This window comes from Tamandua tetradactyla, chromosome 1, assembly GCF_023851605.1.
Source record: "Tamandua tetradactyla isolate mTamTet1 chromosome 1, mTamTet1.pri, whole genome shotgun sequence".
Lineage (NCBI taxonomy): Eukaryota > Metazoa > Chordata > Mammalia > Pilosa > Myrmecophagidae > Tamandua > Tamandua tetradactyla.
In genome coordinates this window covers 182669215-182682182 of record NC_135327.1, presented here as the reverse complement: position 1 = coordinate 182682182, position 12968 = coordinate 182669215, and the positions used below count along the sequence as shown (strand labels likewise).

At 39.7% G+C, this 12968-nt stretch overlaps 1 protein-coding gene across 1 annotated transcript in view; it reads left to right on the top strand.

Moving 5' to 3' along the window:
• KLRG2 (killer cell lectin like receptor G2) overlaps positions 1-5841 on the top strand; it is an 86101-nt gene extending 80260 nt beyond the window's left edge. Inside the window, exons 4-5 of the mRNA XM_077164438.1 lie at positions 2184-2287; positions 2880-5841. Of these exons, the coding sequence (XP_077020553.1) occupies positions 2184-2287; positions 2880-3000 (225 nt within the window). The 3' untranslated portion in view covers positions 3001-5841. The remainder of the gene's footprint in view (positions 1-2183; positions 2288-2879) is intronic.
• Positions 5842-12968: the final 7127 nt, after the last annotated feature.

The following is a 12968-nucleotide window of genomic DNA, read 5'->3' as shown; positions in this document are numbered from 1 at the left end:
CAAAATGGATCAAAGATCTAAACATTAGGTCTAAGACCATAAAACAGTTAGAGGAAAATGTAGGGAAATATCTTATGAAACTTACAATTGGAGGTGGTTTTATGGACCTTAAACCTAAAGCAAGAGCACTGAATAAATAAATAAATAAATGGGAGCTCCTCAAAATTAAACACTTTTGCGCATCAAAGAACTTCATCAAGACAGTAAAAAGACAATCTACACAATGGGAGACAATATTTGGAAACGACATATCAGATAAAGGTCTAGTATCCAGAATTTATAAAGAGATTGTTCAACTCAACAACAAAAAGACAGCCAACCCAATTACAAAATGGGAAAAAGACTTGAACAGACACCTCTCAGAAGAGGAAATACAAATGGCCAAAAGGCACATGAAGAGATGCTCAATGTCCCTGGCCATTAGAGAAATGCAAATCAAAACCACAATGAGATATCATCTCACACCCACCAGAATGGCCATTATCAACAAAACAGAAAATGACAAGTGCTGGAGAGGATGGGGAGAAAGAGGCACACTTATCCACTGTTGATGGGAATGTCAAATGGTGCAACCAGTGTGGAAGGCAGTTTGGCGGTTCCTCAAAAAACTGAATATAGAATTGCTATATGACCCAGCAATACCATTGCTAGGTATCTACTCAAAGGACTTAAGGGCCAAGACACAAACAGACATCTGCACATCAATGTTTATAGCAGCATTATTTACAATTGCAAAGAGATGGAAACAGCCAAAATGTCCATCAACAGACGAGTGGCTAAACAAACTGTGGTATATACATACGATGGAATATTATGCAGCTTTAAGACAGAATAAACTTATGAAGCATGTAATAACATGGATGGACCTAGAGAACATTATGCTGAGTGAGTCTAGCCAAAAACTAAAGGACAAATACTGTATGGTCCCACTGATGTGAACCGACATTCAAGAATAAACTTGGAATATGTCATTGGTAACAGAGTCCAGCAGGAGTTAGAAACAGGGTAAGATAATAGGTAATTGGACCTGAAGGGGTACAGACTGTGCAACAGGACTAGATACAAAAACTCAGAAATGGACAGCACAATAATACCTAATTGTAATGTAATTATGTTAAAACACTGAATGAAGCTGCATCTGAGCTATAGTTTTTTTTGTTTGTCTGTTTGTTTGTTTTTTGTTTGTTTGTGTCTTTTGTTTTTTCTTTTTCCTTTTCCTTTTTTTATTATTATTATTATTTTTATTTTTTTCTCTATATTAACATTCTATATCTTTTTCTGTTGTTTTGCTAGTTCTTTTCCTAAATCGATGCAAATGTACTAAGAAATGATGATCATGCATCTATGTGATGATAAGAATTACTGATTGCATATGTAGAATGGAATGATTTCTAAATGTTGTGTTAATTTCTTTTTTCTTTAATTAATAAAAAAATAATAATAATACCAAGAATAAATATTTAAAAGAAAAAAATATCTACTCTCTCTCTAGCATACTTGTTTTATTTATTTTGTTCCCCACATGCTTACATCTGTGTGCATTCATATCTTTTCATTATTATAACCATATTATAATTTTGATCCAGCTTTTTCACTTAACACAGCATATCCCTTTCCCCATGTTGCTGTATCATCATCATACTCATCTTTTTAAATTGCCTCAAGAGTATTACATTAACTTGATGGAAGATAATTTATGATCCTGTTGACATTTTTATTTTTAACAATCTGTTTCCAGGCTGCCCCTGTAGCCTAATCAACCCCCCACACTGTCCTCCAGCCAAACTAAGCTACTTGCTGCTATCTGAACCTGTTTGTGTCTTCCACCTTTATTAGTGCCTCTGCTCCCCCTCCCACCCCATCCCTAAGCATCTTTGTTTCTCTGGGCCACTCAGTTGTCACCATACATAGGTCTTTGGTGACCACTGTCCACATCTCTCCCTTGAGGGCTGAGATGGGGTCATTCTCATTTCCGAGTTACCAGTCATTTGTGTTGTGCCTGACAACCAGTAAGCACCCAATAAAACTTTTTAAATTATTGGGGTTTGGTAAAGTCAGGTTGAGTTGATTCACTTCTCTGGATTGGTGCTGGGAGCTTATAGAAGATTCAAGAAAAATGGATGACCCAGGTGATTTGTACTAGTGTCCAGAGATGAGTGACCAGCCTGCTTTTCTTCCCTCAGGACTTCCTGAGCCGAAACCAAGTTACCAAGTACACCTGGGTGGGGGCCCGGAGAGGCTCCCAGGGCTGGCACTGGATCGACGGGGCCCCCCTGCCGCCCCAGCTGTAAGTGACCAGTGGGCCTGGGTGGGAGGTCCCCTCTTTCCCAAATATACTAGTCTGGACCCCCAAGTGTGCCCAGAGTCACATCCCAGCAGGTATCAGAGAGCCATGGGGGCCTTCTCCTTTCTTTACCAATACCTTCTCCCGTGGCTTTTCTTTATCCTGGGTGCCTGCACTCACTGCCATTGGTCTTCAGATTCAACCTCCTTGCTCTATGCCTGGAGTACCACTTGTGAAACCCCCTCTGCCCCCATGCATAGGGCCATGGTTTTATTTAGTCCATGCTACTCCGCCCATTGTTTGGGTCCCCTAGAACAACTCCAACACAAGCAGGACTGTCATGCTAATTTTATAGATAAGGGGTCTGCAGCTCAGGTGTAGTAGCTCATCCAGTGCCACATAGCTGATACCAGGGGGGACATCTGGTGACCGCCGCTCCAGTGGTCTTTCCAGACACCCCACTGGCTCTGTACAGTGACGTAAGCAGTCTCAGGGCCAATGGAGGGCAACAGGCACACAGGCTCAGGCCTGCTAAGGAAAGGAGGCACCACTTTCCTAAACTCCTTGCCATCTTCCCTCTCTCACCCTTTCCCAGACTCCCGGAGGAAGACAAGGACAAGCCAGATCTGAACTGTGGGGGCCTGGAGGAAGGCAAGCTTGTGGCTTTGGACTGTACCTCTGTAAGACCCTGGCTCTGTGCCAAGGGGGCCAAGTGATTCAGATTCTGCCTCACCTAAGCCTGTTGGGGAGCATGCAACCCCCTCCCTGCACCAACACACACACACACACACACACACAAACACACACACACACACACACACAATGGAGGCCATGTTGACAACCAGGTTAGCAGCTTCCCTGAAAGCAGGCTTCCAGGTCTGCTTGTTCTGAAGACCCTGCCTGAGAGAACCCAGGGAGCTGGACTTCTGCCACAGGAAGGTCACAACTGAGGGAAAAGAGATTTTCTGTGGCCTCAGGTCCAAGCAGCAGTTTCAGTATAAAGTCTCCAAAGCTTTTTTTGCTCAGTGAATTAAAGATGGGATTTTGTTGTTGTTGTTAAGTATTTAAAAATTATGTATGCTTAAGAATAGTGAATGGTTTCTTCTCTATTCTCTCCCTCACCTGCTTATATGACACACATACACACCCTTTAAATCATAGGGGAAAAGAAAGGATTAATCACAGATTATTCCAATGTGGGTTCTCATTAGAACTCGTTGAAATGAGTCTTCCGTTGTTTTGTTGCAGTGGGGTTTGGCAATAACATCATTGCTATAAATTCCATTTCCAGATGGCTGGGTACACAGCTGGCACAGCTAACCAGCAGTCTGTCTGGAGAATAGCAAATGGAAACAGGTGGTCCGCATGTGGGAGGACAGTGAGGTTTTCTTCCCCTGCCCTGCAAGTTGGCAAAGCACTGGCAGAGAGCAAGGTTTTGTGTGGGGTATCTGACATGTGGAGCTGGTGTGATGCCCAAGGCAGGGAAGATAGGGTCACTTGGGTAAAAGAAGGCAAGGATTCATCCCCAGCTTGGTAAGGAAAGATTAATGGAAAGTATAGGGCCTGAGTGAGAAATGAAATTGAAGAAATGTTGGGGAGGTTAAGGGCTGCTCTTCTAACCACACCTGTGGAGACAACCAGCCTGAAGGTGTCTGTCCCTGTATTGGGGATCAAGGAAGGGCCTTTCAACTTGTCTGCTTGGGCTTCCTCATGGTATGGTAGCTGGATTTCAAAAAGGAGCATTCCCAAAGAAGTGACACCATTAGCCAGATTTCTTAAGGCCATACCTCAGAAGTGACACAGTATCACTTGTTCCACATTTTATTGGTATAAATGAGTCACAGGGCCAGCTTGCTTTTTTTTTTTTTAATTTTAATGCACTTCTATTGATATATATTATATTTTCACAAACCATGTTATCTATACACCAGCCTTCAAAGGGAGAGTAAATAGATTCCACCTCTTGATGAGAGGAGTAGCAAAGAATCTCTGGCCATATACATCAACATTTTGTATGAAAATGGAGACAGATACTTCTACTTCATTTGCTTTAAAAAACAACAACAACAACAAACACTTTTATTCATGTACCATACAATTCATCCAAAGTGTACAATCAGTGGCTCTCAGTATAATCAGAGTTGTGCATTCATCACCACAATAATTTGAGGTGATCTTCATCTCAATTTGAGAACATTTTCACTGCTCCAAAAAGAAAAACCCATACTCCTTATAGCTTCCAATTATTGACACTTGGCATAGGTATTGTACCTTTGTTACAATGGATGAGAGACTGTTACAATATTACTATTAACCATAGTCCACAGTTTGCACCAGGCTTTTTCCACATACCACCTGTATGAGTTAGGGTTCTCTAGAGAAACAGAATCAACAGGAAATATTTGTAAATATAAAATTTATAAAACTGTCTCGTGTAATCGTGGGAATGTAAAGTCCAAAATCTGTAGAGCAGGCTGTGAAGCTGATGATTCCGATGAAGGGTCTGGACAAACTCCGCAGGAGAGGCTTGCCAGCCAAAGCAGAAAGAGAGCCTGTCTCTGAATCCTCCTTAAAAGATTTCCAGTGATTAAGCATCACTCATTAGAGAAGACACTCCCCTTGGCTGATTACAAGTGGAATCAGCTGTGGATGTAGCTGATGTGATCATGATTTAATTCTATGAAATGTCCTCATAGGAAAAGACAGGCCAGCACTTGCCCAACCAGACAAGCACCACCTGGCCAAGTTGACACATGAACCTGACCATGACACCAACCTATTAACACCAGCAATAGTGGCATACCTTTGTTCTAGTTCATGGAAGAACAGTCTTATATTTACCAGTCATCATCCACATCAGGGTACACTATGTTATACAGTTCCATGTTTCATTCAAGCTTTCCTCCTAGCGACATGCATCCCTAAACTTTCCCTTTCAACCACAATCACACCCATAGTTCAGGGTTGTTAATGGCACTCACAATAATGTTCTATCATCACCTCCATCCCTTTCTAAACCTTTACAATCATCCTGATTAGAAATTCTTCACAAATTAAGTATCGGCTCCCTATTCTCTACTCTCATTCTATCTCCTGGGTAACCTATACTCTAAGATCTTAACTCTGTGACTTAGCTTATTAAAATTAGTTCATATCTGAAGTCCTATAAAAGAGGAAACATTTTGGAGATTCAGAGAGACTCAGAGAGAGCAGAGAATGCTGCAGCACCATGAAGCAGAGAGTCCACCAGCCAGCGACCTTTGGAGATGAAGAAGGAAAACACCTCCCGGGGAGCTTCATGAAACAGGAAGCCAGGAGACCAAGCTAGCAGATGTCACCGTATTCGCCATGTGCCTGTCCAGCTGAGAGAGAAGCCCTGACTGTGTTCGCCATGTGCCTTCTCACTTGAGAGAGAAACCCTGAACTTCATCGGCCTTCTTGAACCAAGGTATCTTTCCCTAGATGCCTTTGATTGGACATTTCTTTAGACTTGTTTTAATTGAGACATTTTCTCGGCCTTAGAACTGTAAACTAGCAACTCATTAAATTCCCCTTTTTTAAAGCCATTCTGTTTCTGGTATATTGCATTCCGGCAGCTAGCAAACTAGAACAGTTAATTTATATGTTAATTTAAAGGGCTGGAAGGAAACTCACCCAACTGTCCAGGGGGTTACCCTCCTGCTGGAGAACAGGACTGGGGAAGAAATGGGGGTTTTCTGTATCATGACTCTGCATAGTACAGTATTGCTCTTAGAAGGTATTTATATTTTATGTGTAGAGATAAAGTGGTTTTTAAGAAAGAAAGTTGCTTGCAAAACTGTCAGATCTATAAATACATGTATTTTTCTTGGGCAATGATGCTATTGTCAGGGGCATGAAAGGGTTAGGCCTTCAAAAATCCCAGAAGGGGTTCTTATTTTCCATTATAAAGGAATATCTGAAAAAGTCTGTAAATGACAGAAGAAAGTACAAATCACTTTTTTAATGGTTTCCTTGGGAGAGCAACACATTTTAAAATAATTATTATTCTTTTCATGGTATTGTGATTATTGCTTTTTTTTTTTACCATGGACATTTATTATTTTAATAATAATAATAAAGTTTGTATTTCATTTCCCTCAAAAAAAAATTAGTTCATATTAGTGAGACCATACAGTATCCTTTCATGTCTGCCTTATTTCACTCAACGTAGTGTCCTCAAGTTTCATTCTTGTTGTGATATGCATCAAGACTTCATTCCTTTTTACAGCTGAGTAATATTCCATTGTTTCATATATACTACATTTTGTTTATTTGTTCATCCATGATGAACACTTGTATTATCTCCACCTTTTGGCAATTGGAAATAATATTGCTATGAACATTGGTGTGCAAATGCCTGTTCATGTCCCTGCTTTCAGTTCTCTGAGTATATACCTAGTAGTGGGATTGTCAGATCATATGTCAGTTCTATACTTAGTTTCCTGAGAAACTGCCGGACTGTCTTTCATAGTGACTGTACCATTCTATATTTCCACCAGCAGTGATTAAGTGTTTCTATTTATATGCTCGCCAACACTTGTAGTTTTCCTTAATTTCTTTCAATTATGGCTATTCTAGTAGGTGTGAAATACCTCACTGAAGCTGTGATTTGTAATTCCCTAAGAACTAGTGATGTTGAACATTTTTTCATGTGATTTTTAGCCATTTGTACTTTCTCTTTGAAAAAATGTCGACTCACATCTTTTGCCTATTTTTTTAATGGGATATTTGTCTTTTTATTGATGAATTGTAGGGTTTCTTTAAATACTTTGGATGTTAACTACTTATCAGATATGTGTTTTCCAAATATTTACTCCTATTGAGTCGGGTGCCTTTTAACTTTCTTGAGGAACTCCGGTGCCTTTTCACTTTCTTGAGGAACTCCTTTGAAGTGCAAAAGTATTTAATTTTGAAGAAGTCCCATTTATCTAGTTTCTATTTTGTTGCTTATGTTTTGAGTGTAAGGTATAAGAAACCACTGCCTATCCCAAGATCTTGAAGATGCTGCCCTACATTTTCTTCTAGGAGTTTTACAATACTGGCTCTTATATTTAGGTCTTTAATCCATTTTGAGTTAATTTTTGTATAAAGTGTGACTTAAGAGTCCTCTTTTCATTCTTTTGGATATGGATACCCTGTCCATGTAGTGCCATTTGTTGAAGACACTGTTCTGTTTCAGTTGAGTAGACTTGACAGCCTTGTTGAAAATCGGTTGACCAAAAATGTGCTGGTCTGTTTCTTTTCCTCCTTTCTTTCTTTTTTTTTTTAATATTTTTTTTGATGAATCTTCACACACTTACATACCGTACTTGGTATACAATCAGTGGCTCACAATAACATCACATAGTTGTGTATTCATCACCGTGAGCATTTTTTAGAACATTTGCATCATTCCAGAAAAAGAAATAAAAAGAAAAACTCACATATCATACCCCTTATCCCTCCTTCTCATTGACCACTAGTATTTCCATCTACCCAATTTCTTTAACCCTTTATCCCCTCTATTATTTATTTTTTATCCATATTTTTGTTTTCATCTGTCCATACCCTGAATAAAAGGAGCATCAGACACAAGGTTTTCACAGTCACACAGTTACACTGTAAAAGCTATATTCTTATATCCTTGTCTTCAAGAATCAAGGCTACTGGGACATAAGCTGAGTAGTTTCAGGTACTTCCCTCTAGCCACTCCAATACACCATAAACTAGAAAGGTATATCTATATAATGCATAAAAATAACCTCTCAACTCTGTTTGAAATCCCTCAGCCACTGAAACTTTATTTTGTCGCATTTCTTTCTTACCCCTTTTGGTCAAGAAGGCTTTCTCAGTCCCTTGATGCCAGGTCCCAGTTTGTCCCAGGAGTTCTATCCCATGTTACCAGGGAGATTTACACCCCTGGGAGTCATGTCCCATATAGGGGGTAGGGCAGTGAGTTCTCTTGCCAAGTTGGCTTAGAGAGAGGCCACATCTGAGCAACAAAAGAGGTTCTCTAAGTGTGAATCTTAGACATAATTATAAGTAGGCTTAGCCTATCCTTTGCAGGAATAAGTTTCATAGCGGTGAAACCCAAGATCTAGGGCTCAGCCTATTGATTTGGTTGTCCCCACTGCTTGTGAGAATTATCAGGAATTCTCCAAATGGGGAAGTTAAATATTTCCTCCTTTCTTCCCAGTCCCACAAGGGGACTTTACAAATACTTCTTTTATTCGCTGCCCAAATCACTGTGTTACTAAATTACTGTATCAGGGCATCACTATCTTGGACAAACCAAGATCACGCCCTATTCTAGATTCCAGGTACTAATGGTATTCAACTAAACTGACCATACAAGTTCAATTAGGTAATGCACTACCCAAAATATAAATTTTGCACCGAATAAACATCTTTCCTTTGGTCTCACACAGAAGTTGAAGTTTTAAAATATGGATGGTATCATCCTTTGCCCTGTATTCTGATTTACCTCCGCCTATCCAGATCAGCTTCATTCATATCTCTACCCAAAGTCTGATCACTCATTCAACTTCTTAACTAGTTCCTGTATGGGCTATTGCTGACTTTCACTGCTTCAGAGCTCTAACTCTGAGTCTCAGGTGTCACATAAATACTCAAAGTTTCTGGGAATGACCAGGTTATATACAAAGAGCTCATTATCTCAGAATTTTGAAATAACAGTTACAACTCCTGAATATATGTGACTGCTGTAAGAGCTTATTATCTAGGACCCTTTATAATAGACCCCAACCTGATAACTCATGTTCTCAACTTCAGGTCGTCAAGTTTTTATGTTATAGTTAGTCCATATGAGTGAGGCATGATAATAATTGTCTTTTTGTTTCTGAGATTTCATTCAATATACAGTTCTTAAGGTCCAAAACACCTAGTTGCATGCCTCACAACTTCATTCCTTCTTGGGACCACTCAGTAGTCCATTACCATAGTTCCCCTTTCCATTCCTCAGTCATTGTACCCTTAGGCCATACCACCCTGTATGTGCCCAATCTCAGCTGATCTGTTTCTAAACTTTCAATTTGGTACCATTGATCAATAGATCTTTATGCCAATAGCATGTGTGTTTTTTTGACTACTGTTTTAAATTCAGGAAGTGTGAGTCCTCCAACTCGGTTTTTCTTTCTCAATTTTTTTTGGAAGAGTTTGAGCAGTATTGGTATTAATTCTTCTTAGAATGACTGATAAAATTCACCTGTGAGATCATCTTGTCCTAGACTTTTTGGGTGGGGAGGTTTTTGATGACCAGTTCAGCCTGTTTACCTGTGATTGGCTTGTTGAGGTCTCCTGTTTCTTCTAGAGTTATTGTAGGTTGTTTATGTGTTTCTAGGAAATTGTCCATTTCATCTAAGTTCTCTAATTTGTTAGCATACAGTTGTCCATATTATCTTCTTTTGGTCTTTTTTATTTCTGTTGTGTCAGTAGTAACGTCCTCCCTCTTACTTCTGACTTTATTTATTTTCATCTTCTCTCTTTTTTTCTTTTTCAGTCAAGCTAAGTTTTTCTCAAATATTGAACTTCTCAAGGAACTAACTTTGGGTTTTGTTGATTCTTTCTATTGCTTCCCACACACACACACATACACAATTTCATTTATTTCTGCTCTAATCTTTATTTCTTTCCTTCCACTTATTTTGGAATTAGTTTGCTGTTCTTTTTCTAGTTCCTCCAGTTGTACAGTAAGGTCTTTGATTTTAGCTCTTTCTTCCTTCTTTTTTTTTTTGGCTTTTAAAAAGGGGAATTTAATAAGTTGCTAGTTTACAGTTCAAAGGCTAAGAAAATATCCCAGTTAAAACAAGTCTATTGAAATGTCCAATCAAAGGCATCCAGGGAAAGATACCTTGGTTCAAGAAGGTATCTTGAAGTTCAGGGTTTTTCTCTCTCAAATGGAAGGGCACATGGTGAACATGGTCAGGGTTTCTCTCTCATCTAGAAGGGCACATGGTGAACATGGCATCATCTGCTAGCTTCTTCTCCTGGTTTCCTGTTTCATGAAGCTCCCCGGGAGGTGTTTTCCTTCTTCATTTCCAAAGGTCGCTGGCCGGTGGACTCTGCTTCTCATGGCTATGTTATTCTGCTCCACTCTCTCTGAATCTCTTTCATTCTCCAGAATGTTTCCTCTTATACACGACTCCAGAAACTAATCAAGACCCACCCAAATGGGTGGAGACATGTCATCACCTAATCCAGTTTAACAACCACTCTTGATTAAATCACAGCTCCAGGGAGATGATCTGAGTACAGTTTCAAACATGCACTACTGAATAGGGATTAGAAGAAACAGCTGCCTTTACAAAGTGGGATTCGAATTAAAACATGGCTTTTCTAGGGTACATACATCATTTCAAGCCAGCACAGATATAGACCCTCTCCCTCTTATCTATGGATAATTGATCTTTGATAAAGCAGTCAAGCCAACTCACCTGGGACAGAACAGTTTCTTCAATAAATGGTGCCTAGAGAACTGGATATCCACATGCAAAAGAATGAAAGACCATCCAAATCTCACACCCTTCTGAAGAGGAGTGAGGGGGACGCTGTCTTGACTTCAGCACTCACAGTCAAATTCCCAGGAATGGCAGCAGGGTCAGGTTCCAGAGTCAGGCTTTTGACTACCGCAGGGTCTTTTCCCTTATCACAGTTATCCCACGAAAAGCGACTGGTTCTGTAGAACTTGCGCAGGCACTGCAGGGCCGAGGAGAAGCAAGGCCAGGGCGATTAGGAGCAGAGCCTGCATAGGGGGGTTTGTTGTGAATGGAGGGTTGGCACAGGGTTAACTACAAGTTCGTTTGCAGTGGCAGGGCCTTTAAATGCCGGCCAGCATCACTTATACAAAACCACTTCCAGATGCGCCCCTCCCACTGCGGGCCAAGATTTCTAGGCCTGGGGCAGGGGGGAGAGGATGGATCTCTCTAGGCTCTGCCCCTTGGCGCATCTTTGTCAACCACTCCATCCTGGCTTGGGTGTCAAGCCCCTTATTCTGGGGTTGGAGCTGAACAGGAGCACAAAAGGGCAAAACCAAGTGCAAGGGAGGATGGAGCTCTTCTTTCTTCCCTCTTAATGAAGGCATTTAAGGCTATAAATTTCCCTCTCAGCACTGCCTTCTCTGCATCCCACAAGTTTTGATATATTGTGTTCTGATTTCTGTTCATCTTGAGATGTTTAGTGATTTATCTTGCAATTTTTTCTTTGACCCAGAGATTAAGAGTGCATTAATGTCCATATATTTATGATTTCCAGGTTCATTCCATTATGAGAGAAGGTGTTTTGTATAATTTCAGTCCTTGTAAAATTTATTTAGACTTGCTTTGTGATCAACATGTGATCTACCCTGGAGAATGACCCATGAGTAGTTGAGTAGGATGTATATTCTGTTTTAGGTGCAATGTTTTGTACATGTCTGTTAAGTCTAGTTCGTCTATTTTATTTAAGTTCTCTGTTTCCTTATTTCTCCTCTTTTTTAGATTTTGTACCTATTGATGAGTGCTGTATTGAAACCTCCAACTATTATTGTAGAAATATCTATCTCCCCATTCAGTTTTCCAGTGTATGCCTCATGTTTTGGGGGCCATCCTGGTTGAGTGCATAAATATTTATGATTGTTATTTCTTCTTGGTGGATTGCCCTTTTTTAAAATATATAATATCCTTTTAAATTAATATATAATATCCTTCTCTTTTAACAGTCTGTGTTTTTTTGTTTTTGCATGGGCACACTCAAGGAATCAGACCCAGGTTTCTGGCACAGCAGGCAAGAATTCTGCCACTGAGCCACCTCTGCCCCCCCCAACAGTCTGTTTTTAAAGTCTATTTTGTCTGGTTGCTCTTTGCATGGAATATCATTTTCCACCCTTTTACTTCTTTCAACCTATTTGTTTTCTTAGGTCTAAGGTGAGTCTCTTGTAAACAGTATATAGATGGATCATATTTTTAAATGTTTTCTGCCAATTTGTATTTTGATTGAGGAGTTTTATCTATTAACATTAAATGTTATTACTGTAAAGGAAGTACTTCAGCCATTTTATCCTTTGGCTTTATATATCCTATATTATTTTGACTCTTTTTTTACCCTTTTAGTTACCCTCTCTGATAATCTTCATTTCTGCACTATCCTCCAAGCTTCCCTGCCCTGTCTTTCCCTTTCAGCCTGTATACCTTCCTTTAGTACTTCTTGTAGGATAAGTTCTTGTGCACAAACTCTCTCAGTTTTTGTTGGTTCATGACTATTTCAGGCTCTCCCTCCTTTTTGAAGGACAGATTTGCCAGATAAAGAATTCTTGGCTAGCTTTTTTCTTTCAGTGCCTTCTTAGTGTCTGATGAGAAATTGGGACTTAGTCTTATTGAGTATTCTTCTATGTGATGAATCATTTTTTCCTTGATACTTTCAAAATCCTCTCTTTGTCTTTGGCATTTGACATCTGGATACTAAGTGCCTTGGAGTAGATCTTAGGATTTATTCTGTTTGGAGTATGTTGTACTTCTTAGACATGGACATTTATGTCTTTTATAAGAGTTGGGGAATTTAGGACCACTATTTCCTCAAATATTCTTTCTGCTCCTTTTCCATTCTCTTATCCATCTGGAACACTCACAGACGTGTATTTGTGCACTTCTTGTTGTCATTGAATTCCCTGAGACCTTGTCACATTTCTCCA